Source organism: Loxodonta africana, chromosome 18, assembly GCF_030014295.1.
Source record: "Loxodonta africana isolate mLoxAfr1 chromosome 18, mLoxAfr1.hap2, whole genome shotgun sequence".
NCBI lineage: Eukaryota > Metazoa > Chordata > Mammalia > Proboscidea > Elephantidae > Loxodonta > Loxodonta africana.
This window is the reverse complement of record NC_087359.1, coordinates 27600458-27615797: the sequence shown is the minus strand read 5'-3', so window position 1 is coordinate 27615797 and position 15340 is coordinate 27600458. Positions and strand designations below refer to the sequence as shown.

Genomic DNA, 15340 nt, shown 5'->3' with positions numbered 1-15340 from the left:
CTTTCCAGCCTCTACAACCGCGAGTGCCATTTCCTTAATATAAATCTCTCTCTCTATATATATATTCATATACTTTACTGGTTTTGCTTCTCTAGAGAACCCAGCCTAAGATAGGGCCTTGTAAAAAACCAGAGTCCCAGGTCTCATCACCAGTAGGTCCAGGGAAGGACCCTGGAACCAGCATTTAATAAAGTCAGACATTTCTGATGTTACTTCTTTATGTGTCTCTAAACAGTCAATATGTGCTACCCAAGACTAAGCCAAGTTTCCATTAAATTCCTTTCAATGCTCACTGAGTTCTAGTGGGTTTACACGACAGCAATACATATAATAGTCAGATTTTTCTTTTTCTTTTTTCCCCATGGTTCAACTTCTTGTCAGTTTGAGTCAGGGGCAACCTACCGCATCTCTCTCTTCTTACAAGAACTCCTGGAGAAACCAACCAGAGATTAGTAAAACCAACTAGTTATATTGTGCAAAGCTGATACAGAGCCTCCAGTTTCCTTTACTCACTCAAGAAAAGGAGGAAGTTCTCTAAGTGACTCACCACTGTTATGTAGCTAAGCCTCCTTTGACTTCTTCTCTGACTTCATTAGGGAGAATGCGAAGCCACTTGATCAAACTCTTCTTTTGGGGTGGTTTTTCCTTGGTCACATGTAAGAACCACATATCATTTTGAGGCTTGAATCTCCAAACCAAGACATGATGTGGAAAAAGCATTTTCTCGTGTTCCTTTTCTCTCTTTCAATTCAAAATGCAGTTTTGGACGATGAGACAATGAAGAAAACAGATGGTAAGTTTCATTTATTTCCCTCTTACTAAAAATGTTTTATTGAGATGGTGAGTGTCAGCTTTAAATATGATCATTCATGAATAAGTTTTTCTCTGCTTTTAGATAAATAACCAAAGAGTACAGTCTTTTCAATCACCTACTGTTTAAAATGAAATGAGTTTAGAGAAGGACTAGGAGCATATTTCCTAAGATTCAGAGACAAAATATTTAGAATGTTTTTACAATGAAATATTTCTTTCTTTGTAAAATAATTAAAACACCATTGAAGTTTATTATCATAGAGCTAGACAGCACAGCATTAGTCCTCACCCTGGTTCTACCACTTACTTGATCTCAGCCTGGGCACGTGAAGCAACCACTTTAAGCTTCTTTTCTTTCATCTGTGAAGTGGGGATGATAAAAAAGCACCTATCTGGGAGGGTGGCTCTAAGGGTTAAATGAGATAACCCATGTTCTTCAGCACAGTGCCTGGTGTGTGGTGAGCCATCCATAAATGTTAGCCAAGGTAGCTCCTGTTACTATGGAAAACGTGAAAATCCTGTTACCCCCGCCTCTACTCCTCTCCCCTCTCCCACAGCCAGAGGCAACCACTGTTAACAGTTATTGTCTATGCAATATCATAGTAAACAAACTCTTCTGTGACTTTTTTTTCTTAAGAATATATTATAGGCATTTCTCTAAGTAGTACTTGTAGATTTAGCTCATTATTTTCAACAGCTGCATGGGGTTTCATTAATTTACTTGATATTTCATTAATTTAACCAACCTCTTATTGATTTTTCCTTTTTTTGTAATATAAGCAATACTACAATGAGTATCCTCATATATCAGTCATTGTGGACACACGAGAGCGTGTTTGTAGCATTAAAAACCTAGAAGTCAAATTGCATGTATATTTAAATTGCTACAGATGCTGCTAAATGCCTTTCCCAACAGACTGAACATACATAGGGTCGCCAACAGTGTGCTTGTGTCTGAGTAGTCAATTTTTTCAATCTTTTCTTGATGGTTTCTAATTTTTGAGTCTTACTTGGAAGGCTTTTCCTGCCCGATAACAAAGATATTTCCCTATATTTCTCAATTCTCTCACAGTATTTTTTTTTTTTACATTAAGATTTTCTGATAAAGTTTTTTCCTTCTTGGTTTTCATTAAATAATAAAAGGCAAACAAACAAGCTCTCAAAGATTACTGGGAAAATTAGGGAACAATGACTTTATGCTAATGTAGGAAGAACAATTCAGAAAAGGAGTGTGAGAATGGTAGGTTGTACAACTTGAAGAATGTAATCAATGCCACTGAATTATGCATGTAGAAATTGTTGAATGGGTGTATGTATATCCTCAACCACAACAGCAAAAAAATAATAATAATAAGGCAAATGGGATCCTGTCAGAAAGACTCAGAAGCCAATTTGTAGAGGCTTCCAGGGACCAAAAAAAAAAGGGACAATAAGAATAATAACTGCATCAAATATGCATAAATCTGAGTTCATAATGATTCTTAAAAGAAAAACAACAGTGAAAGAAAACAACTCACTGTTCACTTTTGTAAGACGCAGGGGAACCAACACATTCTTTTCAAAACTGGGCAACAGAGGGAAAGAATCAAGCACTGATCCTTCCTTTCCTGCAGAAACTATCTCAGTGTAACTAAATGGTTGACAAGGGCAAGTTTCTTTTTATAGAAGTATTTTAGAAAATAATGAAGGAATAATTAGAATTAGTGTGTCATCATTTTGTGATGTCTAATGAAATAATGCTTCCAGGTGATTATCATGAAAGGCTACTAACAAGCAAAAAGATAATCAGATACTATGTGCTTCCTAATAGAAGCACATACTACCACCTGTGACCTAGTCTTGTTAAACAAAGCCTAATCTGAATCTCATCAAGCTTTAGATCTAATAACCGATTTACCAGAAACATCAGGGACAGAGAAACATGGTAAAAGGTATCATGGAAATTGTGATTAACAAAATCCAGACCGTGGAAAACACTACGGAACAACTTGCTATATTCAACAAATAAACTGTAAAAAAAAAGTAAGGAAGGAAAAAAGAAAAAGATGAAAAGGTCTATAAATTAAAAAAGACTTAAGAAACATATCAACCAATGGCAATATCTGAATATTAATTCAACGAGCAAACAAAAAGACAACTGGAGAAATTTGAACACTAACTAGATACTTGGGGATATTTTTTAAATACTGTTAATTTTTAGGTGTGATAATGGTATTGTTATGTTTACAAAAAAGAGTGCCATTTAGAGGTACAAATTATCAATGACTTACAACCAAGGATCACCAGCGACACAGGTGTGGTTGAACAAAATTGAGCTTATTGACTTGTTGCAATGAGGGAGAACACATACCACGATGACCCATGGACATCTCACCAAGAGGGTGTTAGAAAGGACTAATTATTGGATTTGGACTATGTTAGGTGGCTTGGAGGAAGATTCAAAGAAAATGGCTTTGTTTCTTTGAGGACGTAGGAGTAATTCTATGATAGTGTATCCTAATAATTCTCTTCCAGAAGGTAAGAAGAACAGAGCAAGGCTAAAGTTGGAACTGGTTAAAAAAAAAAAAAGGGCAGGAGTCACTCATATTAGCCAGTATATGGCAATGTTTGGCCATTTTTCTGGTTTGGACAATATTCGTATTTTTATCTGTTCTGAGACATGGTTATGTAGTAGTCTTATTTTTGTCTTGATTCGTGAGGGTCATAGATGGGCTCTGTCTGGATGATGGTCTATGAATTTGTTTATGTTCAGTAGCAGAAGACCAAAGCCTAGCTGTGAGTTACAGGTCAGGTCCTAGCCAGGCCAATCTCCAGCTATAAGGTGCTGCTTTTCTCTTTCTCAATAATGAAATGTATGGATGAGAAAAAATGCAGTCTGCGATTTGCTTCAAAACAACGGAAAAGCAGGCAGACAAAACAGGATTGATCACGTGCTGATAATTGTTAAAGCTGGATGATTTAACCCAATTTTCTTGGGGTTCATATGCTACCCTCTCTACTCTTAAGTTTGATATTTTCTAAAATAAGGGGCAAAACAAGCCATCAGATGTAATGTTTGGTCATAGAATCTGGAACAGTTTGAATATTTCTAAGTTAGCATGCAGCTCTGGTAGCACATGGGTAAGAGCTCAGCTGCTAACCAAAAGGTCGGCAGTTCAAATCCACCAGCCGCTCCTTGGAAACCCTATAGGGCAGTTCTACTCTGTCCTATAGGGATGCTATGAGTCAGCAATGGGTTTTAAGTAAAACATACCCAGTCTTAACAGCGCCCTCTTTAGGGTCTCAGTGGCAAGAGACAGCAAGCACAAAGGATTTTGCTGGTCAACCCACCCATGACTCACTGTGAGGAGCCTCTGCTGAGCCTGAGAATTCCACACACACTGGTCGGCCTGGCCATGCAGGCAACTAGAGCCTCATGTAGGGCAGTGCTTTGAGAATGGGGTGTCCCTACCACCTCGACCCACATACATGTGCCAGTAAGACCACTGAGTTACCATGAAGGGGTATTAACGAGGACTTCTTTGTTGTCTGTTTTCCAGAATGCCCTTCACCTAGATTGTCATCGCAAACCAGTGTGGTCACAAAGGGTCAAAATGTATCTCTGATTTGTTCCACCAAGAAAAAATCTCTGGCAATCAAGTACTCTTTTTTTCGGGGTGAGAAATACCTGAGAAGTGAAGATACGAAAGGTGAATCCAATATTTTCAACCTAAGCATCTCAGAAGCCCATGATTTGGGCCCCTACAAATGCAAAGTCCAAGATCCTATAAATGAAGATTTCCGCTGTGCTAAATACAGTCCTGACTTCACCTTCACATTGGTAGGTAAGTAAAAACAAGTGGCCCTTGTTATTTGGAGCCCCTTTGATTTGTGGGATCTTTTCTGTTCCACTAAGTGCTCTCCGTGTCCCTTACAAGCACTCACTCAAAAGCCTGGGAAGCGTGTCAACGAGATAATTATTCTTAATAATTCAAATTTCGCTTTCTCTTTCCAAGAGTTTTTACAATTTCAGATAACGATAGGCTGATTGCCTTAGACAAAAAGTCTCCTATCTCAACAATTTGGAAAATTGTTGAGGTCTTTTCTAGATGCTTTACTCCATGATTCCCATCATGTAAGCAAAAATGACTTCTCTAAAGACTCAAGACACCTTGGAATCAGTGTTGGACCCTATGTAGTAGGTCTTTAAAGCCCCAGGTCTTTTCTCTACCATCTTCCCCTTGCAAGGACCGCAGACCAGGTGCCCCAGCAGCCAGTACTCCTCCTGCCCAAGTACAATTTATTACATCTGTATTTCTCTCTACCATCCAGCATTAATGGCATCATATGTGAAGGTGACCTTGATAATGGACTCCTGGAAGAGGAGTAATATGTGAGGATTACAGGCAATATGTGTACACCTTACCTGGAGTCTTCTAAACATAAGCGTCCTGAACTTTCTTTGAGTGAGCCTCTAGGTCTGCACTGTCCTGTACAGCCACCACTACTCACATGTGGCTATTTAAATTTAAATTAAAATGAGATGAAATTAAAAAGTTTGGTTCCTCAGTCTCCTTAATCATATTTTAAGTGCTCAATAGCCAAGGGTGGCTGGTGACCTCCATATTGGACAACACAGACATACAACATTTACATTATCGCAGAAAGTACTATCGGGCAGAACTGCTCTAGATCAATGGTTCTTAGCTTTGTAAGTTGTAACCCTCTCACTAATGTAATGATAGCACTGAATATTTCCCCAGGGAAATGCTCACAAAACCACAGATGCAAACTTTTGCATGAGGTTTGAGGGGATGCCTTGGGCTCCCCTAAATGATCCTAAGACAGTTTGGACACAAACTGAATAGAAACCCTAACCTTAAAGACTATGTGAAGAAGGGGGAAAGGGCTGCAAGCCTACTAACTGAATGTGGCAGATAATGTGAGGGCAGTAACCCTGTTGATAATATTCTCTAGTGGTCAGGCTCCTGCTGGACTGGGTGTCCTATACTGTGGAAAGAACAATGGAGTGGGCATCAGGGAACCTGTGTTCTCATCCTTATTCTACAACCAGCTTCCTGTTCAACCTTGGATTTTCCACTTGGATATCACTTAGATATACCTGCAGTCCTTAATTACTAAAACATGAATTGAGAAGATAGGACAGTGTACTCCTAGCATTGTCTGGTTTTAACTCTATGTGAGAATCTCAGGCCACAGTGGTGGAATGAGGTGGGGAGGTATAAAGTCCTAGTAGCTCCTGAAGTCTTCTAACTCCAGGAGGAGGGATGAGAATCAAGATCAGCACAAAGTTGATTCCAGTGAGATAGAGGTCAGATGTACCTTCACTCTCCAAACGTTTTACCAATTCTGATACCAGCCATCCCCCTGACAGCACTCTCTGCTTCTCTGCTGGCTTTGATAATTGATTGCAACATCTCACAGAACTCACAAACTGTACTTACAGTTAAGCGGTTTATTAGGGAAGTAACAGGGTATAACTGAGGATCAGGATCAATAGGCTACAACTTGGGATCAGGACCAGAAAGATATAGGCAAAGTCTGGAAGGCTTCCCCAAAGTTGAGAGCACATCCTTTCCTTCTTCAGTGTAGAACGACTCTCTCAACTCTTTGGCTGTGCAAGCAAGCAGGTCCTTCCCTCTGCTGTGCACACCCCCTCTAAGCCATTCAGTTCTCTCTGCCTTTGGCCTCTACACTGCTAACTACCCAGTTCATAGTGTAGCAGCTCTGTTCAGTTCTCTTAGCTGCATTCCTAGCAGCAGGTTTCTGCTGTCACCAACGACTCTACCACAGAGTCACTTCTGATATCACCACCGACTCTGCCACAGGACCTCTTCAGACCTCCCACTCTCTTCAGTGTTACAGCCTGTGACCCGTGTTACAGCTCTTTTAGGAGGTTTCTTACCTCCTCTCTCTCCGCTTCTCCTTCCTCTCTTCTTGCATCTCTTGCCGGTTTTCCTTTTCTTTTTTCCTTCTGTCACCTCTGTGGGGTTGGCTGCATATATAAGCAAACTCCCTGTCAGTTTTAAGGCACGGCCCTCCCAGCAGGGCCATTAACTGACCAATCCCCTCAGTGGATTGTAATCACTTCATTTGCATTGTCTATAGTCAAGTTATTTGCATAGTCTATAGTATATTGACCAGTCCCTGCACGTGTGTACAATAGGCCAATCACAGGGCAGGATACAGCCCTAGGTCAGACAAAAAGTATCAAACCATCAAGCTCTTTATAGCTTATGGAAATGTCAATCAGCCTGGTCAAAAGTAACAAACCCTCTAGGGTAGAAAACTAGAGCAAAGGTTAACTCCTCAGGGTTTAGGGAAAAAAATCTCTTGAGCTGTTTTCCCAAAGAACCAAATCAAAAGGCCACATAAAGGAACCCATTTCACCACAGGAGGGCAGCAGCTTACTTGACCAGGAGAGTATCTGTTGGCCCTTCAAATCACTGAGATTCAGTGTGAGAAAAGGTGAAGGAAGACAAGACCTAATATTGATATGGGTCGCCACCATTTGAACACCTCTGCAAGGAAGAGGCCTACTCTTGTTGTTAGGTGCCGTCAAGTCGGTTCCAACTCATGGCAACTCTATAGGACAGAGTAGAACCGCCCCATAGGGTTTCCAAGGAGTGGCTGGTGGATTTGAACTGCTGACCTTTCAGTTAGTAGCGGAGCTCTTAACCGCCACGCCACCAGGGCTCCAGTCCACTCTTAGATGGTTTGAACTTGAGATCTGAGACCTTAAGGATTCCAACCAGCTAGACTGATGAACCCACACTGACAGACTGAGATGTAATAGAGGCAAAAGCAGTCTTGCTATCAGGTTAAAAACACCTGCACGACCAAAATTACAAATGCCTATACCCTCTGACCTAGCAATCCTTCTTCTAGGATTTATTTCTACAGGCATACCTCACATGTGCAAAATAATGTATATACAAGATTATTTATTATACCACCTTTTTTTATTTAAAATTTTGTAAAAATCTAGGTAACACAACATTTGCCAATTCCACACTTTTCACTTGTACAATTCAATGGAACCAATTACATCAATCATGTTGTGCAGCCACTCTTTGTAATAGCAAAACATTGGAAACAGCCCAAGTGTTCACCAATAGAGGACTATATAAATAAACCAGAGCATCTCCACACAATGAAATACTATACAGCAGTGAAAAAGGATGAGGAAGCTCTCCATGCACAGATATGGATAGATGCCCCAAGACATATTGTTAAGTAAAGAAACAAAAGCGAAGTGAAGAATAGCATCAATACTCTTCCATTGTCTGTGTAAGACAGGGAGAGGTAAGAAGAGAAGTTTGTTTTTGCCTGCATTTACATAAAGAAATACCAAGAGGAAACACAAAAAACCAAAGCAATCCACAGGAAGAGAGAAGGATGGGGCAAATGGGGAGAGAAGTATGAGTGAGACTGCTCAAAATAAACCTTTTTATATTGCTCTGACTTTTAAATCATTTAAATGTACATTACCTATTATATTTTAAACTACACAAGCACAGGGTAACCCCAGACCCAGTGCCGTCAAGTCGATTCCAACTCATAGCAACATAAGCACAGGGTAATATTATTAAAAAAATGAATGCTTTGGTTTACCGCAGTTTTTTCTTTAACAGTCCATGTGTAGGAAGGAGTAAGGCCAGTTTCTGCAACACTGACGAGAAGGACCTAAGGAAATGCCTTTTGATCTTTTTTTTTTTTTTTAATTTGAATAATTCTTAAGCATCAAAAAAAAAAAAAAATGGAAGGAATACACAGAGTCATTATACCAAAAAGAATTAGTCGATGTTCAACCATTTCAAGAGGTGGCACATGATCAGGAACTGATGGTACTGAAGGAGGAAGTCCAGGCTGCTCTGAAGGCATTGGTGAAAAACAAGGCTCCGGGAATTGATGGAATATCAATTGAGATGTTTCAACAAACAGATGCAGCGCTGGAGGTGCTCACTTGTCTATGCCAAGAAATATGGAAGACAGCTTCCTGGGCAACGGACTGGAAGAGATCCATATTTATGCCTATTCTCAAGAAAGGTGATCCAACTGAATGTGGAAATTATAGAACAATATCATTAATATCACACACAAGCAAAATTTTGCTGAAGATCATTCAAAAACGGCTGTAGCAGTATATCGACAGGGAACTGCCAGAAATTCAGGCCGGTTTCAGAAGAGGACATGAAACCAGGGATATCATTGCTGATGTCAGATGGATCCTGGCTGAAAGCAGAGAATACCAGAAGGATGTTTACCTGTGTTTTATTGACTACGCAAAGGCATTCGACTGTGTGGATGATAACAAATTATGGATAACATTGCGAAGAACGGGAATTCCAGAACACGTAATTGTGCTCATGAGGAACCTTTACATAGATCAAGAGGCAGTTGTTTGGACAGAACAAGGGGATACTGATTGGTCTAAAGTCAGGAAAGGTGTGCGTCAGGGTTATATTCTTTCACCATACCTATTCAATCTGTATGCTGAGCAAATAATACAAGAAGCTGGACTATATGAAGAAGAATGGGGCATCAGGATGGCAGGAAGACTTATTAACAGCCTGCATTATGCAGATGACACAACCTTGCTTACTGAAAGGGAAGAGGACTTGAAGCACTTACTAATGAAGATCAAAGACCACAGCCTTCAGTATGGATTGCACTCAACATAAAGAAAACAAAAATCCTCACAACTGGACCAATGAGCAACATCATGATAAACGGAGAAAAGACTGAAATTGTCAAGGATTTCATTTCACTTGGATCCACAATCAACAGCTACAGAAGCAAAAAAAAAAAAATTTTTTTTTTTTCCAGCAGTCAAGAAATCAAAAGACACATTGCACTGGGTAAATCTGCTGCAAAGGACCTCTTTAAAGTGTTGAAGAGCAAAAATTTCATCTTAAAGACTAAGGTGCACCTGATCCAAACCATGGTACTTTCAGTCACATCATATGTGTGTGAAAGCTGGACAATGAATAAAGAAGACCGAAGAAGAATTGACGCCTTTGAATTGTGGTGTTGGCGAAGAATATTGAATATACCATGGACTACCAAAAGAATGAACAAATCTGTCTTGGAAGAAGTACAACCAGAATGCTCCTTAGAAGCAAGGATAGCGAGACTGCCTCTTACATACTTTGGACATGTTGTCCGGAGGGATCAGTCCCTGGAGAAGGACATCATGCTTGGCAGAATACAGGGTCAGCAGAAAAGACGAAGACCGTCAACGAGGTGGATTGACACAGTGGCTGGAACAATGAGCTCAAGCATAACAATGATTGTTAAGGATGGCTCAGGATCAGGCAGTGTTTCCTTCTGTTGTGCATAATAGGGTCGCTATGAGTCGGAATCTACTCCACGGCACCTAACAACAACAACAATTCTGAAAAATTACAGGACGTAGATATCAGTTCCATAGGAAAAGTGTTCTGTTGAGGATGCTGTCACAGGGATTCCTGTCCAGGGCAGGGATTGGGCCAGGAGACTCTGAATTCTTTTCTAAAATTTTGTGATTTTACTCATACTTTGGCTCCTTATTTCATTGTTTCTGTCCCAATTCATATTGTTTGAAAAAAACAGCATGAGCTTTAGGGTTGCTCCTAGCTCTGCCACTTACTAGCTATGTGACCTTGGGCAAGTTATTTAACCTCTCTGAAGTCCAGTTGGCTCATATGAGGAATAGATGTGATACTATCCATCTTGTGGGGCTGTTGTGAAGGTGAAATAAGATAATACGGGTTCTGTGACTGTCATGGACTGAATTATGTGCCCCCCCAAAACAGGTGTATCTATTTGGCTGAGCCATGATTGCTAGTATTGTATGGTCATCCTCCATTTTGTGATTATAAGTTTATGTTAAAGAGGATTAGGGTGGGATTGTAACACCCTTATCCAGGTCACATTCTTGATCCAGTGTAAAGGGAGTTTCCATGGGGTGTGGCTTGCACCACCCTTTATCTCTCAAGAGATGAAAAGAAAAAAGGGAAACCAGCAGAGAAGGGGGACCTCATACCACCAAGAAAGCAGTGCCAGGAACACAGCACATCCTTTGGACCTGAGGTCCCTGTGTGGAGAAGTCCCTAGTCCGGGGCAACATTGATGAGAAGGCCAACAGAGAGAGGATGCTTTCTCTTGGAGCTGACACCACCGTGACTTTGGACTTTGGACTTTTAGCCTACTGGACTATGAGGAAATAAATTTCTCTTTGTTAAGTCCTTTCACTTATATTTCTGTAACAGCAGCACCAGATGACTAAGACAGTGTCTGGCATATGATACTCAACAACTATCCTTCCTTCCCTATAATGTTTTATTAATATCTTAGTTACCTAGCGCTGCTATAACAAAAATAACATAAATAAAAAGATTAATTAATTAATTTATTTTTAGATGGCTTTAATTACAAGAAATTTATTGTTTCAGAGTCCAGGAGGCTAGAAGTCCGAATTCAGGGTGCAAGCTCCAGGGGAAGGCTTTCTCTGTCTTGTTGGCTCTGGAGGAAGGTCCCTGTCATCAATCTTCACTGGACTAGGAGATTCTCAGTGCATGGACTTTGGGTCCAAAGGATGTGCTGTTTTCCTGGAACTACTTTTTTGGTGGTGTGAGATCTTCCATGTTTCTCTGCTCCCTTCTCTCTTTTATATCTCAAAAGAGATTGGCTTAAAATACAACCTAATCTTGTAGGTTGACCATCTCATTAACATCATAGAGATGGGATTTACAACACATAGGAAAATCACATCAGATAACAAAATGGTGGATAATCACGCAATACTGGAAATCATGGCCTAGCCAAGTTGACAGATATTTTAGGGGACACAATTCGATCCATGAAAAATAATAAATCATCTAGCTGGATTCTCCCATGAAACAGGGTCTGACGTGATGAAGCATACCAGACCCACAAGTTTCCTGTTGAGGTCCTTCCCTTGAATCTATTCATCAGAGCTACTTCCTGAATTTCTGGAGGAAGTGAAAGATAATTGTGCAACTGCATTCTATAAGTGAAAATACAGTTGGAGAAAATGATATTTTTGGACTTCCTTTGACTTAAAAACAAAACCAATCTCATAAGGATTGAGAATTAAAGGACTTCTCAACTTTATACTTGGAAGTGGATCTTAGACAAAATGATACACATATCAACAATAAACAGTGGATTCTGATGAAAGGCATGCTTGGGCCCTGATGCCTCAAAGCAGAAAGACGCCTTCCACCCCTTCTGGGCTGTCTCAGCACGCAGCTCATGTCACACTGTGTGGGGTTAGCCACATACCTGCCAGCCTTTCCCACCATGCTGTGAGCTTCTTGACTTCTCAAGAATGGCCTCATTCACCTTTCGGTCCACAGCCTGGAATACAGTAGGGGTACGATCAATGTTTGTGAGTTGAGTGAGTGAACACAAACTGCTTGTTTTAATTGCCTAGCACTGCTGTAATAGAAATAACCATAAGCAGATGACTTTAACAAACAGAAATTTATTTTCTCACAGTTTAGGAGGCTAGAAGTCTGAACTTAGATCACCAGCTCTAAGGGAAGGCTTTGTCTCTCTGTGGCCTCCACAGGAAGGTCCTTATCTCTTCAGCTTCAGCCTCCTGGTTCCTTGGAGATCTCCATGTGTTTTGGTATCTATTTTACTCCATCTCTGCTTCTTGGCTTGCTTGTTTAATCTCATATTTCAAAGGAGACTGACTCAAAATACTCCCTACACTAATCCTGCCTCATTAACATAACAAGGACAATGCATTCCCAAATGGGATTATAGCCACAGGCATAGAGGTTAGGATTTACAACACATATTTTGGGGGGACACAATTCAATCCGTAATGCTGCTTGTCCTTTAACATAAACTTTCATCTTTCTAGACCCAGTGGCCACCCCGGTCCTGAACATCAGTGTCATTCAGACAGAAGCAGGCCTATATATAATACTACGCTGCATCTCGCTCAACGGCTCATTGCCCATCAACTACACTTTCTTTGAAAAAAATGTTGCCATGTCACCAGCTATTTCCAAGGATGAAAGGGAGCCTGCTGAATTTAACTTCACCAAGAAGAGCATCCAAGGAGGGGAAGAGTATAAGTGTAAAGCTAAAAACAGATGGTCCAACAACGCAAAATACAGTCAGCGCACCACCATGCCTTCAATAGGTAAGAGCTACCTGAGCCAGATTCTTTTCAACGGGGTCTGGGTTTTCTTCCAGAAATGGCAGCTGCTTTTCTGCCCACCCACTTCCACTTTGGCCACCTGCTTCCAATGTCTCCCCTCTAGGAGGATGCACACAAACTCTGGTGGGCTTGCTTACTGCCACAAATGAACCACAGAAAAGTCTAGAAGCTGGGGCAGGAAGGACCCTGTAGTGAGATTTGCTGACCCAACTCTGATTCCTGCTGTGTCCTTCTACCACCCAGGTTCTAACCAGCCACATGAGAATTTGTATCTCTCTTAGATGCACCTCCTGGTTTTCTTTAACTTTTTTTTAAATTGATTTTTAATGCCTATGCCTGCCCAACTGGCTGTTTACTGCTTGACTGTTAACATTTGGTGAGTCTAGACTCCCAGCAGAGACAATGGTGAAACATTCAGCTGCTAACGGAAAGGTTGGCTGTTTGAACCCACCCAGTGGCTTCGTGGGAAAAAAGATCTGGCAATATGCTTCCCTATTACAGCCTAGGAAACTCTATGGGGCAGTTCTACCCTGTCACGTTGAATTGTGGCACCTAACAACAGCAACAGACTTCCAGCACCAGCGTTAGCCAGGGGCAAGAGGGATACCTGCCAAGCCCTGGGTTTCAGAGGGAGGATGCTACTCTGGTAAGTATCGGCCAGGCACCTTCTGATGGGTGGAGGGGGCTGGGAGGCCACAAGAATGTGCCCACCTGGAAACTATGGCCCTGCTTTTTTACTCTGGGCACATAACCTCAATTCCCCACCCGGTCAGACCGAATCTGCTTCCAGGGCCTGTACAAGTCTCTTCCCTAGCTTACCCTTCCACAGATGGGCCATGGTGTGAGTGTCTCTACAACTGAGCCAAGGGAGCTGTTTATGCAGGTTATGGATGGCATGTGGATTGGTGGGCTGAAGGGTCCATATGCATGCAAGCCCACAGGCAGGACAGGGCCCGGGTGGGAAGGGGATAGGCCAGGGCTGGGACCAGCTCGCCCCTTGCCTTCAAGTTCTGGAGCAAAACTTCAGGACTGTGAAAATTCTAAATTGAAACCTGGCCTTCTAGGTCCTTAAAGGGTACATTTATCAAGATAAGGGACAGAGAGAATAAAACTTCAGTTAGCAAAGGCAGAAAGTTCACTTGAGCACTGACCACTTCACCCAGCCTCATCCTCAGAAGAACAGAGCCTGAACCCTGGTGTTCAGTAAGTTCTAACAAGTCAGGCAGCTTATTGGAGCCCAGCTTCTGCCTGCGAAACCCAGCCCTCCCATTTACTAGCTGTGTGGCCTTAGGAAAGCTATTTAACCTCTCTGAGCCTCACTTTTCTCATCTGTAAAGTACGAGGAATATAAATAAGTAAGGCAATATGTATAAAGTGCTTAGCACAAGGACTTGCATGGAGTTTATAAATGACAGCTGTTTGGGTGACACAAATCAGGCCAGCATGGCTGAGGGCTCTGTTCAATAAATAGCCAGGTCTTTCTGATGGCTAAACCAAAAAAACCAAACCCAGTGCCGTCGAGTCGATTCCGACTTATAGCGACCCTATGGGACAGAGTAGAACTGTCCCATACAGTTTCCAAGGAGCGCCTGGTGGATTCAAACTGCCAATCCCTTGGTTAGCAGCCATAGCACTTAACCACTACACCACCAGGGTTAAGACCCTAATAATGTTGCCAGTAATCAGTCTGTTACATGCTGTGCTGCTTTTCTCTTCCAGGTATGACTCCTTTGTGGGAGATGTGCTTAGTCATAACTTTAGGACTTTGTGGGCTAAGAAGTTAACAACTCTCAAGAGTTGCAGGTGTCTACAGCAATATGGGAACCAGGGGTGAACAGCACATCGGTCACCTTGGGAAACAGCCATGGTTACCTTTTTGTGAACACTCAACGGTACAATGTCATCGGAAGAGAAGGCTGTGCAGTTAAACTTACTAGTGAATGCTTTCTCTTCCAGGGGGAGATGGCTGTCCTCTCTGCCTGCAGCTGCTGCTTCCAGGGTTCTTACTGGTGCTAACAGTCATAGCCCTAATCCTGGCATGTTGGATACTCCCAAAATACAAAGCAAGTAAGTTCTTCAGGAGCTTTACCATTTTCCCCCCATGGGTTACGGATACAGACAGCAGGAATAGAGGTAGAGGCAGAGGATGAGGAGGAAGGGAAATGGGAATCAGAATTGGGATAGGAAGAAAATGAAAGGGGAGGAAAAGAGGAGAAGGGTGAGGGAAGATGAAGTTGATTTCCTCAACAGTTCACACATACTAGAGTTCTCATTTTGTAGGTATAAGCCCTGTCTTATTTAGATGGCTTCACGGGCGCTCACCTGCGCAGTCCCACAGGGCCGCCC

The 15340-nt window shown here is 41.7% G+C and overlaps 2 protein-coding genes across 5 annotated transcripts in view; both read left to right on the top strand.

Moving 5' to 3' along the window:
* LOC135228079 (allergin-1-like) overlaps positions 1-13489 on the top strand; it is a 49673-nt gene extending 36184 nt beyond the window's left edge. The window contains exon 3 of the mRNA XM_064270900.1: positions 13074-13489. Coding sequence (XP_064126970.1) covers positions 13074-13143 — 70 coding nt within the window. The 3' untranslated portion in view covers positions 13144-13489. The remainder of the gene's footprint in view (positions 1-13073) is intronic.
* LOC100666771 (allergin-1) overlaps positions 578-15340 on the top strand; it is a 25108-nt gene continuing 10345 nt past the window's right edge. For all 4 annotated transcript variants that reach the window (XR_010318322.1, XM_023556992.2, XM_023556988.2 and 1 more), the window contains exons 1-4: positions 578-793; positions 4353-4637; positions 12692-12976; positions 14951-15061. Coding sequence is in view for 3 of the 4 variants with exons in the window: in XM_023556992.2 (XP_023412760.1) it covers positions 703-793; positions 4353-4637; positions 12692-12976; positions 14951-15061 (772 nt within the window). In the remaining variant the exon portion in view is untranslated. The remainder of the gene's footprint in view (positions 794-4352; positions 4638-12691; positions 12977-14950; positions 15062-15340) is intronic.